The sequence below is a fragment of the Bubalus kerabau genome, chromosome X (genome assembly GCF_029407905.1).
Source record: "Bubalus kerabau isolate K-KA32 ecotype Philippines breed swamp buffalo chromosome X, PCC_UOA_SB_1v2, whole genome shotgun sequence".
In the NCBI taxonomy this organism is placed as follows: Eukaryota; Metazoa; Chordata; class Mammalia; order Artiodactyla; family Bovidae; genus Bubalus; species Bubalus kerabau.
Window position 1 is genome coordinate 113345608 of NC_073647.1, and position 22998 is coordinate 113368605.

The 22998-nt window shown below is 37.3% G+C and overlaps 1 protein-coding gene across 13 annotated transcripts in view; it reads left to right on the forward strand.

The window, feature by feature from the left end:
* Window positions 1–22998, forward strand: part of ARHGEF9 (Cdc42 guanine nucleotide exchange factor 9) — a 547099-nt gene that overhangs the window by 511592 nt on the left and 12509 nt on the right. For all 13 annotated transcript variants that reach the window (XM_055564524.1, XM_055564523.1, XM_055564525.1 and 10 more), the window contains 2 exons: window positions 6403–6646; window positions 13918–13986. In XM_055564524.1, the coding sequence (XP_055420499.1) occupies window positions 6403–6646; window positions 13918–13986 (313 nt within the window). The remainder of the gene's footprint in view (window positions 1–6402; window positions 6647–13917; window positions 13987–22998) is intronic.

Sequence of the window (22998 nt, forward strand, 5' to 3'; positions counted from 1 at the left end):
GGTTTCAAGCCTTTACAGGATCAAAGTAGACTACATTGATACATTCTCCTCAGCTTGTCCTGCTTTTGTAGTTAGTTTGACAGGGCCAACTTTTTATGCATATTGTTTCACAAAGTGTTCCTGGGGATTATAGAAGTTAGTTCATGAGTGTGCATGTATGCTTAGTCGCTCAGTCATGTCTGACTCTTTATAACCCTTTGGACTGTAGCCCACCAGGCTCCTCCATGGAATTTTCCAGGCAAGAATACTGCAGTGGATTGCCATTTCCTACTCAGGGAGTCTTCCTGACCCAGGGATTGAACCCACATCTCCTGTGTCTCCTGTGTTGCAGACAGATGGATTCTTAACCTGCTGAACCATCAAGGAGCCACCCCATTATTTTGGCAGGACTGAACTTGTCCAATTTGAGCATGGTAAAAGGAATCCAAACTCTGAAACAGACTTGTAACTACATTGTCCCACTCTGTATAGCAGACCTATCTTTCTTGTAAACTTGCTATCAGGATTACCCAATGGATTAGAACCAATCTCTATGCAAAAACTTAGAGATTGATTATAAATAAAATGATTTATATGCATAATCATTATGGAAAGAAAAGAACACCATGATGTATTTGGCAGCCTAGGGTTTTGAGATTGACAGAGCTATGCTGAGAATCCTTAAAGACAGTTTTCCCCACCCTACAGAAAAGCTCTGTTTACCATGCAGTGTGAAGACTTAGGATTGGGAATCTGAATATATGTATGCTAAGTCCCTTCAGTCACGTCCAAGTCTCTGAGACCCTATGAACTAAAGCCCATCAGGCTCCTCTATCCATGGGATTCTCCAGGCAAGTATACTGGAGTGGGTTGCCATGCCCTCCTCCAGGGGATATTTCTGACCCAAGGATCAAACCCATGTCTCTTAGGTCTCCTACATTGGCTGGCAGGTTCTTTACCACAGCGCCACCTAGGAAGACCGGGGAATATGACATCAGTTCAGTTCAGTCGCTCAGTCCTGTCCATCTCTTTGCGACCCCATGGGCTGAAGCACACAAGGCTTCCCTGTCCATCTCAAACTCCCTGTCCGTCACCAACTCCCAGAGTTTGCTCAAACTCATGTCCATTAAGTCGGTGACACCATCCAACCATCTCATCCTCTGCCATCCCTTTCTCCTTCCGCCTTCAATCATTCCAAGCATCAGGGTCTTTTCCAATGAGTGAGCTCTTTGCATCAGGTGGCCAAAGTATTGGAGTTTCAGCTTCAGCATCAGTCCTGTCAATGAAATTTCAGGACTGATTTCCCTTTGGATGGACTGGTTTGATCTCCTTGCAGTTCAAGGGACTCTCAAGAGTATTTTCCAACACCACAGTTCAAAAGCGTCAAGTCTTTGGTGCTCAGCTTTCTTTATACTCCAACTCTCACATCCATACATGACTACTGGAAAAATCATAGCTTTGACTAGAGGGACCTTTGTAGGCAAAGTAATGTCTCTGCTTTTTAATATTCTGTCTATGTTGGTCATAGCTTTTCTTCCAAGGAACAAATGTCTTAATTTCATGGCTGCAGTCACCATCTGCAGTGATTCTGGAGCCCAAGAAAATAAAGTCTGTCTCTGTTTCCATTGTTTCCCCATCTATTTGCCATTATGTGATGGGACCAGATGCCATGACCTTAGTTTTTTGAATGTTGAGTTTAGGCCAGCTTTTTCACTCTCCTCTTTCCCTTTCATCAAGAGGTTCTTTAGTTCTTCTTCACTTTCTGCCATAAGGGTGGTGTCATCTACATATCTGAGGTTACTGATATTTCTCTTGGCAATCCTGATTCCAGATTTTGCTTCATCCAGCCTGGCAGTTAGCATGATGGATTCTGCATGTAAGTTAAATAAGCAGAAATTGCTGACAATATACAGCCTTGACGTACTCCTTTCCCAATTTGGAACCAGTCTGTTGTTCCATGTCCAGCTCTAACTGTTGCTTCTTGACCTGTATACAGATTTTTCAGGAGGCAGGTAAGGTAGTCTGGCATTCCCATCTCTTAAAGAGTTTTCCACAGTTTGTTGAGATCCACACAGTCAAAGACTTTGGGGTAGTCAATAATGCAGAAGTAGATGTTTCTCTGGAACGCTCTTGCTTTTTCCATGACCCAACGGATGTTGGCAATTTGATCTCTGGTTCCTCTGCCTTTTCTAAATCCAGCTTGAACATCTGGAAATTCAGAATTCATGTACTGTTGAAGCCTGGCTTGAAGACTTTTGAGCATTACTTTGCTAGCGTGTGAGATGAGGGCAATGGTGCAGTAGTTTGAACATTTCTGGCTTTGCCTTTCTTTGGGATTAGAATGAAAACTGACCTTTTCCAGTCCTGTGGCCACTGCTGAGTTTTCCAAATTTGCTGGCATATTGAGTGCAGCACTTTCACAGCATCATCTTTCAGGATTTGAAATAGCTCAACTGGAATTCCATCACCTCCACTAGCTTTGTTGGTAGTGATGCTTCCTAAGGCCCACTTGACTTCACATTCCAGGATGTCTGGCTCTGGGTTAATGATCACACTATCACGGTTATCTGGGTCATTAAGATCTTGTTTGTATAGTTCTATTGTGTATTCTTGCCACCTTTTCTTAATATCTTCTGTTTCCGTTAGGTCCATAACATTTCTGTCCTTTATCGAGCCCATCTTTGCATGAAATGTTCCCTTGGTATCTCTAATTTTCTTGAAGAGATCTCTAGTCTTTCCCATCCTATTGTTTTCTTCTATTTCTTTGCATTGATCACTGAGGAAGACTTTCTTATTCTCCTTGCTGTTTGGAACTCTGCATTCAAACGGGTATACCTTTCTGTTTCTCCTTTGCCTTTAGCTTCTCTCCATTTCTCAGCTATTTGTAAGGCCTCCTCAGACAACCATTTTGCCTTTTTGCATTTCTTTTTCTTGAGGATGGTCTTGATCACTGCCTCATATACAATGTCATGAACCTCCATCCATAGGTCTTCAGGCACTCTGTCTATCAGATGTAATCCCTTGAATCTGTTTGTCACTTCCACTGTGTAATCATAAGGGATTTGAATGGTCTAGTGGTTTTCCCTACTTTCTTCAATTTAAGTCTGAATTTGGTAATAAGGAATTCATGATCTGAGCCATAAGAAAGCCTTCCTCATTGATCAGTGCAAAGAAATAGAGGAAAACAAAAGAATGGAAAACATTAGAGATCTCTTGAAGAAAAGTAGAGATACCAAGGGAACATTTCATGCAAAAATGGGCTCAATAAAGGACATAAAAGGTAGGGACCTAACAGAAGCAGAAGATATTAAGAAGAGGTGGCAGGAATACACAGAAGAACTGTACAAAAAAAGACCTTCATGACCCAGATAATCACGATGGTGTGATCACTCGCCTAGAGCCAGACATCCTGGAATGTGAAGTCAAGTGGGCCTTAGGAAGCATCACATGAACAAAGCTAGTGGAAGTAATAGAATTCCAGTTGAGCTATTTCAAATCCTGAAAGATGATCCTATGAAAGTGTTGCACTCAATATGCCAGCAAATTTGGAAAACTCAGCAGTGGCCACAGGACTGGAAAAAGTCAGTTTTCATTCCAACCCCAAAGAAAGGCAATGTTAAAGAATGCTCAAACTACTGCACAATTGCACTCATTTCACATGCTAGTAAAGTAATGCTCAAAATTCTCCAAGCCAGGCTTCAGCCGTATGTGAACTGTGAACTTTCAGATGTTCAAGCTGGTTTTAGAAAATGCAGAGGAACCAGAGATCAAATTGCCAACATCTGCTGGATCATCAAAAAAGCAAGAGAGTTCCAGAAAAACATCTATTTCTGCTTTATTGACTATGCCAAAGCCTTTGACTGTGTGGATCAAAATAAACTGTGGAAAATTCTGAAAGAGATAGGAATAACAGATCACCTGACCTGCTTCTTGAGAAACCTGTATGCAGGTCAGGAAGCAACAGTTAAACCTGGACATGGAACAACAAACTGGTTCCAAATAGGAAAAGGAGTATGTCAAGGCTATATACTTTCACTCTGCTTATTTAACTTATATGCATAGGACATCATGAGAAACACTGGGCTGGAGGAAGCAGAAGCTGGAATCAAGATTGCTAGGAGAAATATCAATAATTTCAGATATGCAGATGATACTACCCTTATGGCAGAAAGTGAAGAAGAACTAAAGAGCCTCTTGATGAAAGTGAAAGAGGAGAGTCAAAAAGTTGACTTAAAGCTCAACATTCAGAAAACTAAGATCATGGCATCCAGTCCTGTCATTGCATGGCAAATAGATGGGGAAACAGTGGAAACAATGTCAGACTTGATTTTTTTGGGCTCCAAACTCACTGCAGATGGTGACTGCAGCCATGAAATTAAAAGACACTTACTCCTTGGAAGCAAAGTTATGACCAACATAGACAGCATATTAAAAAGCAGAGACATTGCTTTGCCAACAAAGGTCCGTCTAGTCAAGGCTATGGTTTTTCCAGTGGTCATGTATGGATGTGAGACTTGGACTACAAAGAAAGCTGACCACCAAAGAATTGATGCTTTTGAACTGTGGTGTTGGAGAAGACTCTTGAGAGCCCCTTGGACTGCAAGGAGATCCAACCAGTGCATCCTAAAGGAGATCAGTCCTAGGTGTTCATTGGAAGGACTGATGTTGAAGCTGAAACTCCAATACTTTGGCCACCTGATGCAAAGAGCTGACTCATTGGAAAAGACCCTGATGCTGGGAAAAATTGAGGGCAGGAGGAGAAGGGTATGATAGAGGATGTGATATTTGGATGGCATCATCGACTCAATGGACATGGTTTTGGGTGAACTCCGGGAGTTGGTGATGGACAGGGAGGCCTAGCCTGCTGTAGTTCATGAGGTCACAAAGAATCAGACACGACTGAGCGACTGAACTGAACTGGACTCATCTGAGCCACGATCAGCTCCCAGTCTTGTTTTTGCTAACTATATATAGCTTCTTCATCTTTGTCTGCAAAGAATATAATCAATCTGATTTCAGTATTGACTATCTGGTGATGTGTAGAGTGTAGAGTCTTGGAGAGTGTAGAGTAATGGGTAGAGTAGTCTCTTATGTTGTTGGAAGAGGGTGTTTTCTATAACCAGTGCATTCTCTTGGCAAAACTCTATTAGCCTTTGCCCTGCTTTATTTTGAATCCCTTAGAAGAAATGGAGTAGTCCTCATAGACAACAAAAGCTTCAGAAATGCAGTATTTGGATGCAATCTCAAAAACGACAAAATCATCTCTGCTTGTTTCCAAGGCAAACCATTCAATTTAAGAAATAAATCATTATAAATATCATCTTCCTCCTCTCCCTCTTCCATCCATTTCCCTTTTTTCTTTCTTGTCCCCATTCTCCTCTTTGTATTCCCTTGAATTTGGTATGTATCATTGTTGTATTTTTCTTATAATTTTTGTATATATCCCTAAACATTATGTGGCATTGTTTTGTGTTTTTTTAAACTTTATATAAACAGAATACATGTAGATGAGATAAAATTATATAGAATAGAAAGCAGGGGAATTATGAACATGTGATTTAATATGTGGGCTGCCTTGGTGTTATAGGTTTTGGAATGGGCATTGGGTTCACCAAAACTTAATACGTCAATAAAAGTAAGTAAGCAAGTAAATGAATAGAGATATAAGGGCACTATACATTGAGTAATTATGAGTGTCTAATAGACTTGGTTTAATTCAATTTCATATACCCAAGAATAAAAATAATAATCATAATGGATAGGCAATATATGTTTTGTATCCAACTACTACTTTTATTTTTCTCATGCAATAAGATTTGTGAGATTCATCCATGTCAACATATGAAGCTTTTTATTCACTTTCCCTACATTTCTCCTGCTAGACGAGTCCTTTTCCAAAAACCCCCAGAATTCTAAGTGTTCAACCTTCTCTAGGTAATCCTTCCTGGCCAGCAGCCTACGACTACCTAGCTACTCTTATCACTCATCCCCTCTCTGATATGCCAGTCTTGATGGCCTACTTAGATTCCTGAGTATACTTCAGGCAACTAGTCAGTTTATTTCATACTTCTGGAAGGCTTTCAAATATTTTGGAAGAGGAAAAGCCCTTTGTAGCAGTGCATGTGTGGCTTACTGCCCCTACTTCACATCAGCAGTTTTGTTGTAAACACATACATGCATTGAGGCTGAGGTCTGAGACAAAATCCACGGATGTAGGCCAGAGGATTTCTCTAATAGCATCTAGTTAGCCAACTGTTAGTGTCATAAGCTAAGGTAACCTGTCCAGATTTAAACCAAACCACCTCTCACTGATACACCAGAACAATGGCAATGTTAGCATTCTGCTGTGCATATGTGCCAACTGTCCTTATACCCACTCTCCACATACCTCCAACAAAAAGCCTTTTCTTTCTTTCTGTCTAGGACCTGATCCGGAGAGACATTCTATACTACAAAGGCCGCATTGATATGGATAAATATGAGGTAGTGGACATTGAAGATGGCAGAGATGATGACTTTAATGTAAGCATGAAAAATGCCTTCAAGCTTCACAACAAGGAGACTGAGGAGATACATCTATTCTTTGCCAAGAAATTGGAGGAGAAGATACGCTGGCTCAGAGCTTTCAGAGAAGAGAGGAAAATGGTACAGGAAGATGAAAAAATTGGTAAGTGACCTGAGAGGACAAAGAAGAATATGGATATGAAGAACATAGAAGAGTTAAATTAATTTTCATTTTTCTAGAGGCAGAGAGATTTGTGTTGCAAACTGACATAATCCACTTATGTGGTTTCCTATTATTAGGTTATTTTTTGGCAGATAACAATAGTTTCTATTAGTCAGGGTTAAGTGATACTTAGAGGTTGATTTCCCCTACATTATCACTACTAGATGAGATTATTACACTTAAATCAAACCTCAGGCTCAATTCTCCCAAACATACGGAAGTGTATTAGCAAACAAACACAAAAGCAGTCATACAGCCTGTTCTGTAATTTCAATGAAGTCGCAGCTCTGTCTTTAGATACACAACAGCATCTTCTGTGAAAAGTTTAGGTTAGTTGAGGCAGATTTGGTAATTTTGGAGAAGGGAATGGGTACATACTCTAGCATTCTGGCCTGGAGAATTCCATGGACTATATACAGTCCATGGGGTTGCAAAGAGTCGGAAGCGGTTGACAGACTTTCACTTTCACTTTCAGCTAACTTCCTAGTCAAAGTCTGGTGACAAAATCCTCTGATTAGGCCAAAATATAGTACCCATTTTCAATCTTAAATTTCAGGCTTCCTTTTGAAGTATATATATAGGCTATAGGGTTCACTGGCGGTTAAGGCAATGGCACCCCACTCCAGTACTCTTGCCTGGAAAATCCCATGGACAGAGGAGCCTGGTAGGCTGCAGTCCATGGGGTCGCTAGGAGTTGGACACGGCTGAGCGACTTCACTTTCACTTTTCACTTTTATGCATTGGAGAAGGAAATGGCAACCCACTCCAGTGTTCTTGCCTGGAGATTCCTAGGGATGGGGGAGCCTGGTGGGCTGCCGTCTATGGGGTCACACAGAGTCGGACTCGACTGAAGCGACTTAGCAGCAGCAGCAGCAGCAGGGTTCACTGGATTCTTATACCCAGTTCTTGTGAAGGCTAAAGTGCCTATATGACATTTGTGGAGAGGGCACATCTTGTACAGCATCCTTTTTTATCAGTGAAAATTCATTTTCACATGTATTAGACTAATTAGGCCTCCCGAATTAAGGTGACTGGACTGCTGGTAGTTGTGGCCTCTTGAGCAAAGACTTCTGAATATTCAGTATGTTAACAAATCACTTCTTGAGTGTGTATTCCTGATTAGATCACTTTAGGTGTTAACTAAATGCCCCTATTAATGTTCTTGTATATATCATGTTCTCTGTATAAAAGTATTTTAAAGTAAATTATAGAAAATATAACAGGGCCACTTGCATGATTTAAAACCAGGACCATTTGCATGATGTAGAATCACACTAAACCATACTCTTTTTTTTTTTTTTTAATTTTATTTTATTTTCAAACTTTACATAACTGTATTAGTTTTGCCAAATATCAAAATGAATCTGCCACAGGTATACATGTGTTCCCCACCCTGAACCCTCCTCTCTCCTCCCTCCCCATACCATCCCTCTGGGTCGTCCCAGTGCACTAGCCCCAAGCATCCAGTATCGTGCATCAAACCTGGACTGGCAACTCGTTTCATACATGATATTTTACATGTTTCAATCCTTTCCAAAGGGAATATAGCTGGTAGAGATACTTTTTATACTGCTTTCCCACTGTGGGATTTAGCATTTAACCTTGTGGTTTACAAAGTACTATCCGGTCTCCTGCTCGTGGTCCTGCCTTTCTGGCATAAAAAATACAATACAGCCAGGCTTTGAAATTCCTTGAGAAGACACCAGAGTTTCTGGTTTTGCCTCACTCCTGCTTCTGCTAAGTCGCTCCAGTCGTGTCTGACTTTGAGCGATCCCATAGACGGCAGCCCACCAGGCTTCCCCGTCCCTGGGATTCTCCAGGCAAGAACAATGGAGTGGGTTGGCATTTCCTTTTCCAGTGCATGAAAGTGAAAAGTGAAAGTGAAGTCGCTCAGTCATGCCCAACTCTTAGCGACCCCATGGACTGCAGCCTACCAGGCTCCTCCACCCATGGGATTTTCTAGGCAAGAGTACTGGAGTGGGGTGCCATTGCCTTCTCCTGCCTAAGGGAGGAGAATTATACCTTAAAACATCTGTATTCAAGTTGGAAGGAGCTGCCTCTAAAAAAATGGGCCTACCGTTTGAGTCCTGGTACAAATATATTTTCCTATCTGAAGTATTGGGATTGAAATGGTCCAGAGGCAAGGAAGGATCATCAGAAAGACACTGCTTAGTCTTATCTAAGTCTTCTCAGGTTTGGGTAGAGTACTTATTGATAATTCACTTTAAGTCCCATTGAATTCAGTTTGCTTTTAGCATTTGGGCACTGCTTTAGGACATGATGTAGAATCATTACAGAAATTCTACTGGCTGCTTGTCCTAATGGAAGGCACCAACAATCTCTGACACTGCCTAGATTGTTAGTGCTATTAGAGGAATTGTTTTAGTGTGCTTTTTGCAGATCCTAGATCAACTAGAAGAGTCATACCATTCACTCTGGTTCCAACATATCTCCCATACTGTAGAAAAGCTTCCAGAAATTGCTTCCCAACAGTCGTCTTTTTAAAAATATTAAGAATTTGGTCTAATTATAACAGTAAGTCATTTTCTTTGAAAGAAATTTTGGGGAAAAAACACAAAATACAAGGAAAAAAAACACCTAAAAATCACACATGAACATATTACCCAGAGATAAATTTTATAAATATTTTTGTATATTTCCTTCCCATCTTTTTTCCTATGTGTCTAAATTAAAAAAAAAAAAAATTAGAGTGCCTGAATCTTTATTTCTGTCTCCCCCAACCTCTGCCACTTCATGACAGATATAAATTTAATCTTTGTCACTTAAAATTATATCATTAACATTTCTCTAAATCATTTACTATTTTAATCATTATTTTTATGGCTGTCATGTGGATTTACTATAATTTTTGTTATTTTTATTTTTTAATTATAAAATACATAGTCATAATAACCATTTAAGCACATATGGAAATATAATAAAGTTTAGCATTCTGTTCCCTTCTCTGTTGCTCCTATGCTGTGTGAGATAATCAGTATTAATTTGATGTGTTTCTTTTCATACTAATCTCAAGTTCATATAAACATATACACATAAGACTTTATAAAAATATAAATATTATACTAAAATATACAAATTATACTATACATATTACTCTGTAACTTGCTTTCTTAAACATAATTTATCATCAGAACCACTCCAGTTGAAGAATACAGAATCTAACTATAACTCCTTATATCAGTCAGGGTTCAATAAGAGAAGCATAACCAATAAGAGATAAATTATTATTAAGAAATTTATTATAAGAATTGCATTATGTGATTGTGAAGGCTGGCTAAGCAACTCCAGGCATTCAGGTTCAAACATCATGGGTAGGCTTGAACTCGTGGGCATAGAGCAAAGCTGTCTTTGGATAGGGCTTGTAGGTCCAAAGCTTGTAAGGCAAAATTTCTTTTTTTAGGCGAGACCTTAGCCTTAGTTTTTTAACTGGCAAAAACACCATGAGCTCTGTACTTAATTTTTTTCCTTTTATTTATTTGTTTTTTAATGTATTTATTTATTTTAACTGGAGGCTAATTTAAAGGCACAATATACTAGACTTAGCTGTATGCTTATTGTTGTGCAAGTTTCAAGGACTTATTCATATCTTATGTAAATGAAACTTTATAGCTATAGAAAAGCAGCTCCCTGTTATCTCTGGTGATTCTCTCTGGAATCACCATTCTGCTCTCTGTCTATGAGTTTGACTAGTTAAGACACTTCATATTCATGCAAATATAGAATTTGTCCTTCTGTGACTACATTATTTTAATTAGCAAATGTCCTCCAGATTTATCCATGTTGTCACATATGGCAGAATTCCCATTCTTTTTAGGGCTGAATAATATTCTAGTGTGTGTGTGTGTGTGTATATAAAAAGATACATACAACATTTTCTTTATCCCTTTATCCATCCTCAGGCATTTAGATTGTTTCAATTATCATGGCCTTTGGGAATAATGCTGCGATGAATATGAGAGTACTGATATCTCTTCAAGACCCTGATTTCAATTATTTTGCACATATAACCAGAAGTGGGATTTCTGGATTATATGGTAGTTTACCATAGTGACTAAATAATTTTAATTCCTAACAGTTTACTATGGGTCCAGTTTCTCTACATTCTTGCAAATACTAATCATCTTTTGTTTCTTCAAGAATAGCTCTCTAAACAGGAGTGAAGTGATATCTTATTATGGTTAAGATTTGGATTTCCCTGATAATTAGTGATGTGGAGAATACTTTTATATACCTGTTGGCCATTTGTATGACTTCTTTGAAAACATGTCTATGTAAGTCCTTTGACCATTCTTTTTAATTGCTATATGTTTGTTTGTTTACTGCTGAGCAGAGAAGTTTCTTATATATTTTGGATATTAAGCCCTTAGATATATAGTTTCCAAATATTTACTCCCATTCCATAGATTGCCTTTTTTTTTTTTTTTTTTTTTTTTAAGAAAATCCTTGACTGAGCTCAGTGAACTTCAGTTTGTGTGTGTGCATGCTCAGTCATGTCTGACTCTTTGGGACCCCAGGGACTATAGCCAACCAGGCTCCTCTGTCCATGGAATTTTCTAGGCAAGAATACTGGAGTGGCATAGATTGCCTTTTTATATGTTGTTTCTTTTCTTTGCTGTGCAGAATCATTTTAGTTTGATGTAGTCCTATTTGTCTGCTTTTTCTTTGTTGCCAGTGCTTTTGGTATTTAAGAAGTCATTGTCAAGAAGATTTTTCCCCTTTTTTCTTCTAGGAGTTTTACAATTCCAAGTCATACAATCAAGTCTTCAGTCCACTTTGCATTGATTTTCATGTATGGCATAAGATAGAAGTTCAGTTTCATTCTTTTGCATGTGGATATCCAATTTTCACAAAACCATTTGTTGAAGAAACTATCCTTTCCCCATTGTGTATTCTTGGCAGCCTTGTCAAAGATATGTTGACTGTATATGTGTGCATTTATTTCTGGCCCTCTTCCCTTTTCCACTGATCTGTAGGTCTCTCTTTATGCCATACAATACTGTTTTAATTACTGTATCTTCATAATATATTTTTAATCAGGAATTGTGAAGTCTCCAGCTTTGCCCTTTTTTCTCAAGATTGCTTTAGCTATTATGGGTCTTTTATGTTTCCACATAAATTTTAGGCTTGCTATTTCTGTTTCTGTAAAAAAAATACCATTGGGGTTTTGATAGAATTGCATTGACTCTATAGATAGCTTCAAGTCAGAATGGATATTTAACAATATTAAGCCTTCTACCACAAGAAAGGTAAACTACAATTCAATATCTATAACAAAATCCATGGGAAAGTCCTCTGTAAATCACTGGAAAAAAAATTCAACAATACAATAAGAGGATCAGACACCATGACCAAGTGGGATTTATCTGGGATACAAGAATGGTTTAACATATGTAAATCAATTAATGTGATACACCACACTAACAAAATGAAGGGGAAAAGTCACATGATCATCTTTATAGATACAGAAAAATCATGTGAAAAAATTCAACACACTCTTATGATAAAAACTATCAACAATATATAGAAGGAATTTACCTCAATATATAAACCATATATTGAAGGCTCACAAGGCTCAGAGCTAATATTATGCTTAAGGGGGGAAAGCTGAAAGCTTTTTCTCTAAGATCAGGAAAATAGATGTTTACATTCACCGCTTCTAGTCAATGTAGTAGTGAAAGTCCTAGCTAGAGCAATTAGGCTTAACTAATTAATTCCTCCAAATCAGGAAAGAGAAAGTAAAATTATTCCTGTTTGCAGATGAGATCATCTTATATGTAAAAACCCTAAGACTCCACAAACAGCTTTTACATCTAATAAATGAATTCATTTGTAGGATACAAAATCAACACACAAAAGTAAATTGTGTTTCTATGTACTAACAACAAGCTATATGAAAAAGAAATTAAGCAAGCAATCTCATTTACAATTGCTTCAAAAAGAATATAATAGTAAGATATAAAATTAACCAAGGATGTAAAATACTGGTACACTGAAAACTACAAAACATTACTGAAAGAAATTAAAGAAGACATAAATAAATAGACATTCTGTATTCTTGGAATGGAAGACAATGTTAATAACATGGTCATTTTACTAAAGATTTACTATAGATTCAATGTGCTCCTATTAAAACTCCAGTAGCATTTTTTATGGAAACAGGAAAAAAAAGAACAATCCTAAAATTCATGGGGATCCACAGTATACCCATGAGAGAGAAGAATAAAGCTGGAGACATCACAATTCCTGATTCAAAATATATTACAAAGCTATAATAATTAAAACAGTTTGGTTCTGGCATAAAGACAGACATGTAGATGAATGCAATAGGATAGGGAGCTCAGAAAAACACATACATGTATATATTCAACATATCTTCAACAAGGATTCCAAAAATACACAATTGGGAAAGGATAATTTCTTCAATGAATGATGTGAAAGCTGGATATCCACATGAAAAAGAATAAAATTGAACTCCTACTTTATGCCATATGTGAAAATCAGTTCAAAGTGGCCTGAAGACTAGAACACGTGACTTGAAACTGTAAAAATCATAGACAAAAACATTCGGGAAATATTTCTTGATGTTGGTCTTGACAATGATTTTTTTGGATATGACACCAAAAACATGGACAGGAAAGCAAAAATAGAAAACATCAAACCAAAAAGCCTTTGCACAGCAAAAGAAAAAAACAACAGCACAAATAAGCAACCTGTTAAATTGGAGAAAATATTTTCAAAAAATACATGTGATAATTTCTAAAATATATAAGGAACTCCTACAGCTCAATTAGTTAAAACCCAAAACTCAGTTAAAAATTGGCAAAGAACTTCCACAGATATTTTGATTATTTCTTTGATTGCTTTTTGCCATTCAATTTTTTTCCTCCTTGTAAAACTTTTCCTTAAGTCTATATATATTTTCTGCTGTAATCTCATTTTTTAGCTCATTTTTCTTTGTAGTTTTGCTTTTGATTGTGAAATGTCTTTCCACTTTTCACCATATTTTATTCAACCACTCTCCATTTAACAGCCTCTTAACTCATGTTCTCACCTTTTTGCCCCTCTATACATTGAAATGCATTGTTGTAGGTAAGTGTTAATATTACTCTTCCAGAAAACTTGTACTAATTTATACATTTTAAAAAAGGTCTATGTTACTCATTACAAAATGATTTATTTTTGTGTTACAGGGTTTGAGATTTCTGAAAATCAGAAGAGGCAGGCTGCAATGACTGTGAGAAAAGTCTCTAAACAAAAAGGTAAAACTGCCTTTAACTACAACCTCCCTGACCTCACTCACTCTCATTGTGAAACTGAAAAGCCATAAGCTATGTATTTGCATATTCATATGCTTATTTCCATGCTAAAGTTCACTTAGGGTCATGGGAAATGTCCAGATTCCCAGGTGTCTCTGATGATAAGTGGTAAATGATCTTTAAAAGACTTAAGGCTTAGGAGTGAATAATTTAAGGTAGCCATGTCTACAGATAGCTCATTGGGTACAGGAAAAAAATAGAAACTTTGTTTCTTTTATTTTCCCTTAAAGTGAGAAACTAAACTTTATTAACAATTTAGAAACAGTTGGACAATAGTAAATATATGGAATTTATTAATACATGTGTGTATATATATATATATATATTAGGGATATGCATATAACCTTCTTTCATTGGACTGGGGGCATTTGCCAAATCATGAACCCCAAATCAGAATGGAGGACTTCAAACTGAACCTAGACAGAAGATTCAGATATTTGTTCTCTTTTTGAGTCATAAACTAAAGTATTTTAAAAAGAAAAATACCTTGGAAATCAACTTGAGTATGAAATGAAGCTTTATTTTCTCATTTTCATGAACTAGAAAACATTAAAATGGTTAATTGAAGAAAGGGAAGGAACTACCCTCTGTTTATTCAAGAAGCTATTCAGTACCAGTCATTTTATATAAGTTCCTTCATTTCACTTTTATGATACCCCTGAAAAGGTAGACATTATTAGTCTTATTTTCCAGATGAAGAAACTGAAGATATTTGGCATAAATTGACTCTGAACTTAAGTCAGCTTGTTTCCAAGTCTACTGCACCCTCCTCTCCACCTCAGGGTTCTGTTGATCCTTCATGCTAGTTAAGAACAGCTCAATTTTTTTGTTTCACCTCGACCACTGACAGCTGTTTCTGTTACTGACAGCCATTATTATTCTCCCCAGGGTAGGCAATCTTAGTGAGACTTCATTTTCCTTAGGCCCTTCCTTGTGCTCTCTTAAAGGGCTCTCTGATTCAAAATTAGTGACCATTTAAGTGATTAGATTCAAGTTGCCTGAAGTTCTAGCAGTCATATAATACACCCTTAATTATTCCCAATGAAGTTCCTTTTTATTGAAGAGGTTTAGTGCCTGTGGATATCTGATTTCCAGTTGACCAGTGCACCTAGCTTGGGCATCCAGCTAGTCATGGCCTTCCTTTTAACTTCTTATTGCTTCTTAGTCTTTGAAGATGCTCACTGACACTTTCACTCATCGTGGAAATGTGATTCATTTTAGGTAGGAAATTAAAGGCAACCACTCCTAACTCCTTAGTGGTGAAAACAGGAGTGTTAGAAAGTAATCCTGAGTTAATTACACTAAGTCTATGATCTGTATGGATAGGAGAATCCTTTGAGAGAATGTGCTTATTCCTTAGAGATATGAGCCCCCACTACCTGGACAGTCTTCAGGGTACAAAAGGGCTGCTGTCCTAGTGGCCCACCTCTTTCCTCCTGAACTTCTCTCATTCTGAATCCTTCCACTGCCCCTACCACATTGACCTTCATAATGGGATGGTATTCCTTTACCTTAGCCCAAGTTCTCCCAAGTCTATCTGAGACTGGCTTATTTTTCCACTGAGAAACCTTAAAGCAGAAGAATATGCACAAAGCAACCAATTAGAAAACAGTCCTACTTGCTCATGCCAAGTGTTTGTGTCACGTTCCTTCTCTGCCTTGTCTCAAGACTATCCCTTGCAGGTCTTCTCTTGTCTCCCAGTATCCAAACAATTGTTCACCTGAACAGGTTTCCATCTAGACTTCAAATAAACTTATCTAGTTTCAAACCACTGAATTCCTAAAAATTTACTCCATTATTTCTGTTTCCATTTTCAAGTCCCTCCTAGTCCAGGAATGTGGTGACTGATATATTTGAGACTCATAGGCACTACATTTGTAGAAGTGATTTTCACTACAATCCATGGGGTCCCAAAGAGTCAGACACAACTGAGCGACTAACACACACACACACACATATGGGAAGAACAAGTGAGTTTTCTGAGATACCTAAGAAAGCCAGCTTTCTTAATCCTTCCAATGACACCTTTTTGGAAGTGATAAGGAGCGTTTTTATTATTTCTCTAATTCAGATTTAATATAGATTCCAACACAATCTATAATGCCATGTGAAGTGAAGTGTTAGTCACTCAATCGTGTCTGACTCTTTGCAGCTCCATGGACTGTAGCTTGTCTTGGCCCTCTGTCCATGGAATTCTCCTGGCAAGAATACTGGAGTGGGTTGCCATTTCCTTCTCCAAGTCACATGAGCCACCAGGGAAGCCCATAATGTCATGGGGCCTTATTCACTTAGTCTATTGTTCTGGGGGACGGTAGCCTGGCTGAAGAAAAACAGAGGACAGAGCCTAGCTCCAAAGGAGGCCTTTTCACTTTACATTTGCCTTTTATATTGTCTTGAGAGTCGATTTTTAATTCCTGGTACATCAACTCATTTCAGTTTGCCATTATGGAGCTCTCTAGGGCCACAAGTACAGTCCTCATCTCCAGAGGCTTTAGGACAGGTCAAAATCAAATGAATATGTAAGAATAACTAAAATAAATGTGAAATAGAATAAAGTTTGAACAATAAGTCTACCCTGATTTCAACACTAATAGCTACAGTAACCAAGACAGTGTGGTGTTAGTAGAATAGACATAGTAGATTGTTAGAGAATAGAGAACCAAAAAAATAGACCTACACAAATATGTCCATCTAATTTTTTGACAAAGGTACAAAAGCAATTTGGTGAAGGAAGGATAACCTTTTAAACAAATGGCACTGAACAACTTCAGATATGCATATGATACCACTCTAATGGAAGAAGTGAGCTAAGGCACCTATTGATGAGGATAAAAGAGGAGAGTGAAGAATCTGGCTTAAAACTCAACATTAAAAACCTAAGATCATAGCATCCCATCCCAGGGTAGTCCCATCTCTCCATGGCAAAAAGAAGGGGGAAAGTGGAAACAGTGACAGAGTTTACTTTCTTGGGCTCCAGAATCACTGTGGACAGTGACTGCAGCCATGAAATTAAAAGATGCTTGCTCCTTGGAAGAAAAGCTATGACAAACCTAGACAGCATAGTAAAAAACAGACATCACTTTGCCAACAAAGATCGTTATGGTCAAAGCTATGGTTCTTCCAGTAGCTATGTATGGATGAGAGAGTTGGACCATAAAGAATGCTGAGTGCTGAAGAACTGATGCATTCAAATTGTGGTGCTGGAGAAGACTGTTGAGAATCTCTTGGACAGCAGGAGATCAAACCAGTCAATCCTAAAGGAAATCAAGCCTGAATATTCATTGGAAGGACGGATGCTGAAGCTCCAGTGCTTTGACTACCTGATGGGAAGAGCTAACTCATTGGAAAAAACCCTGATGCTTGGAAAGATTGAAGGCAAAAGGAGAAAGGGGCAGCAGAGGATGAGATGGTTAGATAGCATCACCAACTCAATGGACATGAGTTTGGACAAACTCTGGGAGATAGTGAAGGACAGGAAAGCCTGGCATGCTGCAGTCCACTGGGTCACAGAGAGTCAGACACGACTTAGCAACTGAAAAACAATTACAATAATCTCAACCTAAATTCACAACCTATAAAAAGTAACTCAAAATAGATAATGAATTTAGATTTAAAGTTACAAACTTTTAAAAAACAGTAGGAGAAAATCTTCAGGATTAGGTTTAGGCAAATAATTCTTTAGAACTGACACCAAAAGCTTGAATTATAAAATCAAGTATTGATAAAATGGACCTCATCAAAGTAGAAAATTTTGCCTTGTGTAGGACCATGTGAAGAAGATGAAAAGACAAGTTACATGCTAGGGAAAATATTTTCAAACCATGTACCTGACAAAACAATGGTATTTAGAATATATAAAAAACACTCAAAACTCAATAGTAAAAAAATAAATGAAAACAAACAAAAACAAATTACACATTCCAATTAGAAAATGGGCAAAAGACAGATAATTCACTGAAGGTGATAAGTGGGTATCAGCTGAACATATGAAAAGATGTTCAGCATCATTAATCATTGAAAATATGCAAATCACAATGAGCTATCACTACATATCTTTTAAAAAGGCAATAGAAAAATAGTGAAAACACCTAATGTTGGCAAGGGTGTATAGAAACAGAATCATTCATACCTTGCTGGTGAGAGTATAAAGCAGTATAGCCACTGTTTTACATCATTGGCAGTTTCTTAAAACATAAAATAAACAACTACAAGATGATCCAGCAATTACACATCTGGGCATTTATCCCAGAGAAGTGGAAATTTATTTTCACTTAAAAACTTCTAAACAAATGTTCATAGCAGCTTCGTTCAAAATAGACCAAACTGGAAATAACTTAGATGTCTTTCAGTGGGTGAGTAATTAAGCAAATACTGGTACATCTATATCATAGAATATTATGCATCAATAAAAAGAGCCAACTACTGGTACATGTAACAACTTGGGTGAATTTCTAAGGAATCTTGATGATTGAGAAAACCTGATACCTAAAGGTTACAGATGATATGATTCCATTCATATAATGTTCTTCAAATAATATAATTTGGAAATGAGGAACATACTAATGGTTGCTAGGAGTTAAGGAGAGATTGGGAAAAGGAAAGAAATAAGTGTGGTTATAAAAGAGTAATAAGAGTAATCCTTTTGATGATAGAAATGTTGTCTCTTGACTGTGTCCTATAACAATGTTAATATCCTAGCTGTGATATTATAATATAGTTTTGCAAAATGCTATTATTGGAGAAATTAAATAAAAAGTCCAAGGCATATTTCCATATTTTTGATTCCTGTATGTGAATTTACAATGACCTCAAAATAAAAAGCTTAATTAAAAAATTAAAATGAACACTCTGCAAACTCCCTCCCTAATATCTATATATCATTTGTTGGCCTCTGGTACTGTCATATTTTTGATACCACATTTGAAAACTGTTAGACAACATCATCAAAATGGCATAATAGTGTTTTACCTTAGTCTCTCCAAAGAACACAGATTTTGACAATTGCTAGCAGCTGGGAGTGTCATTCTGAGAGTCTGGGAGCTCAGTGGAGAAGTTCCAGACAGAATAATCTATGATTGGATGCAAAAAAGAGGCCAGTCAATAAAAACTGGAGTATGTAACTGCCCCTTTTAATGCAAAGACAGCAACACAAAACTAGAAGGAATATTAAAAGTCAAGGAAACAAGATATCATCCATGGAATGCAATAATTTCCAGAAACTGACACCCAAAGACCAGGAGATCTGGGATTTGCCTGATAAACAATTCAAAATATATTATAGTTATTTTAAGGAAGTCCAAAGAGCTACAAGAGGGACAGTTCAACAAAATCAGGGAAACATTGTGAACAAAATAAGAAATTTAACAGAGGAAATTATAAAAAGAACCAAAGTATAGAGCTGAAAATACAATGTATGAAATGAAAAAAAAAAAAATACAATACAGAGCATCAATAGCAGACTTCATCCCCCAGAAGAAAAGTATCTGTGAAGTCAAAGAAAGGTCATTTGAAATTGTCTAGTCAGACTAGGGAAAAAATGAAAAAGAATGAAGTATGCCTATGTGACTTATGGGATAAAATTAAGATTAACAATCTACAAAATATTAGAGTCTAAGAAGGATAAGAGAATAAGGAAGGAGAACAAAGACTGTTTAAACAAACAATGGCTAGAACTTCCCAATTCTGGGTAAATATTTGGATATCCAAGTTCATGTGGCTCACTGATATCCAAACAATTTAACCCAAAATGGTCTTCTCTAAGACACATTCTAATAAAGCTATCTAAAATCAAAGACAAAAAGAGAAGATTAAAAGTAGCAAGAGAAAAAAAAATCTCATGTGCATGGAACCCTGCATGAGGCTATCAGCAGATTTCTCAACAGAGAGTGGAATGATATGTTCAAAGTACTAAAAGAAAGTATCATCCAACCAAGAATGCTGCACCCAGAAAATAAAGGAAAGAAAAGGACTTTTTCAGACCAGGAAAAATTTAAAAAGCAGAAAGAGTTAATCACCACTAGACTTGACTTACAATAAATGCTGAAAGTTCTTCAAGCTGAAATGAAAGAATGCTAATTAGTAACATGAAAACCTGAAGATGAATGTACAATAGGGGCAGCAGACAATATAGCAGAGTAGAAGGACTTGAGATCATCTCCTTTCATGAAAGCAACAAAATCAAAACTAACTGCTGAACAATCATTAACAAAAAAGTCTTGAACCTATGAAACAATGTATTCTACAACCAAAGACAAAGAAGAAAAAAGACAGTGGCGGGGGGTGCTTTTGCAATATAATCAAATCCTATACCTGCCAGGTGGGCAGCCCACAAACTTGAAAATTATTATATTGCAGAGGTTCTCTCATAGGAGTAAGAGTTCTGAGTGCAACATTAGGCTCCAAAGCCTGGGCTCTGGCCATGCAAGGATAAGCTCAAAAACATTTGGCTTTGAAGGCCAGTGGAGCTTGTGTCCAAGAGTTTCACAGGACTGGGGAAATCAGTGATTCCACCCTTGGAGGAATCACACGTTTTATGTACACTGGGACCCAAAGCAAAGCTGTGACTCCATAGGAGCCTAGGCAAGACCTGCCTGTGAATCTTAGTCTCCTAGGGAGGCAGAAGTTAGCTATGAGTCACTATGGGGACAAGGACACTGGTGGTGGGAATTCCAAGGAATATTATCCACATAAGCTCTCGTAGAAGTCATCATATTGGCATCAAGATCTCGACTCACTCAACAGCCTGTAGGATCCAGTTCTGGGATGCCTCACATCAAACAACCAAAATAGTGGTAACACAGCCACATCCATCTGCAGACAGGCTACCTGAATTCATCCTAAGCCAACAACCACCTATAAACACATGGCTTGACATGGCCTTGCCCACAAGTGGGACAACACCTAGCTCTGCCCACCAGGGGGCAGGCACCAATCCCTCCCACCAGGAAACCTGTACAGGGACCTTGGATCCACCTCACTCAACAAGATGCTGGCACAAGAAGCAAGAGAAACAATCTTGCAGCCTGAGGAAAAGGGACCACAAACACAAAAATTAAGACAAAATGAGATGACAGAGAAATATGTTAAAGAAGAAGGACCCAAATAGAAACCACAGAGAAACTAAGTGGAGATAGGCAATCTACCTGAGAAAGACTCAAGAGTAATGACACTAAAGATGATTCAAGAAGTCAGAAAAATAATGAAGCACAGACTAAGAGAATACAATAAATGTTTATTATAGACCTGGAGAAAGAAATGGCAACCTACTCCAGCATTCTTGCCTGGAAAATCCCATGGTCAGAGGAGCCTGATAGGTTAAAGTCCATGGGGTTGCAAAGAGTCAGACATGACTAAGCAACTTCACTTTCACTTTCTTCTAGGAGCTTAAAAGAACAAAGATGAACAATACAATAACTGCAATGAAAAATACACTAGAAGGAATAAATAGAATAAATGAGGCAGAAGAATTGATAAGTGAGCTAGAAGATGGATTACTGGAAATCACTACTGCAAAACAGAATAAAGAAAAAAGAATGAAAAATAATGAGAACAGTCTTAGAGACTTCTGGGATATTAAATGTACCAACATTTGCATTATAAGGGTAACAGAAGAAGATGAAGAGAGAAAAAGCCTGAGAAAATGTTTGAGGAAATAACAGCCAAACTCTTCACTAAAATGGGAAAGGACACACTCAAAACCAGGAAGCACAGAGTCCCATACAGGATAAATCAAAGGAGGAACATGCTGAGATACACATTAATCAAAGTAATGAAAACTAAAGACAGAGAAAATATTAAAAAGCAACAGGGAAAAGCAACAAATAACATACAAAAGAATTTCCATAAGCTTATCTCCTGATTGTTCAGCAGTAGATCTGCAGGCCAGAAGAGAGTGGCATGATATATTTAAAATGCTGAAAAGGAAAAAAAAACTACAACCAAGAATACTCTACCCAGAAAGGTTCTCATTCAGATTCCACAGAGAAAACAAATGCTCTATGGGCAAAGAAATGCTAAGATAATTCAGCACCACCAAATCAGCTATACAACAAATGCTAAGGGAACTTCTCTATATGGGAAAGAAAAGGCCATAACTGGAAACAAGAAAATTATGAATGGGAAAGCTCAATGGTGAAGGCAACATACAATAAAGGTAGGCAAGCATCCATACAAAATATAATAACAAAACCAGCAACAGTGAAAAGAGAAGAGTATAAATGTAGGATATTGAAAATGCATTTGAAATTAAGAGACCAGCAACTTTAAACAATCTTGTATATACAAAGACTGCCATATCAAAACCTCATGATAAAGAGAAACCAAAAATATGTAATAGATAAGAACAAAGGAAAAAGAAAGAAAATGCAATCCAAACACTAAAGATAAATATCAAATCAGAACAGTAGAGAACAAAAGAGGAAAGGAAAGAAAAAGAACTACAGAAATTAATCCAAAACAATTTTTAAAATGACAGTAAAAATACACATTAGTGATTACCTCAAATGGAAATTGTTTAAACACTCAATAAAAAGATATAGACTGGATGAATAGATACAAAAACAAGACCCATATATATGCTGTCTACAAGAGACATACTTAAAATCTAGAGACACTTACAGACTGAAAATGAGAGGATGGAAAAAGATATTGCTTGCAAATGGAAATGAAAGCTGGAGTAGCAATACTCATATCAGACAAAATAGACTTTAAAATAAAAGACTGTTACAAGAGACAAAGAAGGACACTACCTAATGAACAAGGGATCAATCCAAGAAGAAGATATAACAGTTGTAAATATGAATGCACCCAACATACGAGCACCTCAATATATAAGGCAAATTCTAGCAGCCATAAAATGAGAAATTGATAGTAACACAATAATATTGGGGGCACTTTAATGACCCATTTTATTCAATGGACTGGTCATGCACACAGAAAATCAGTAAGGAAACATAA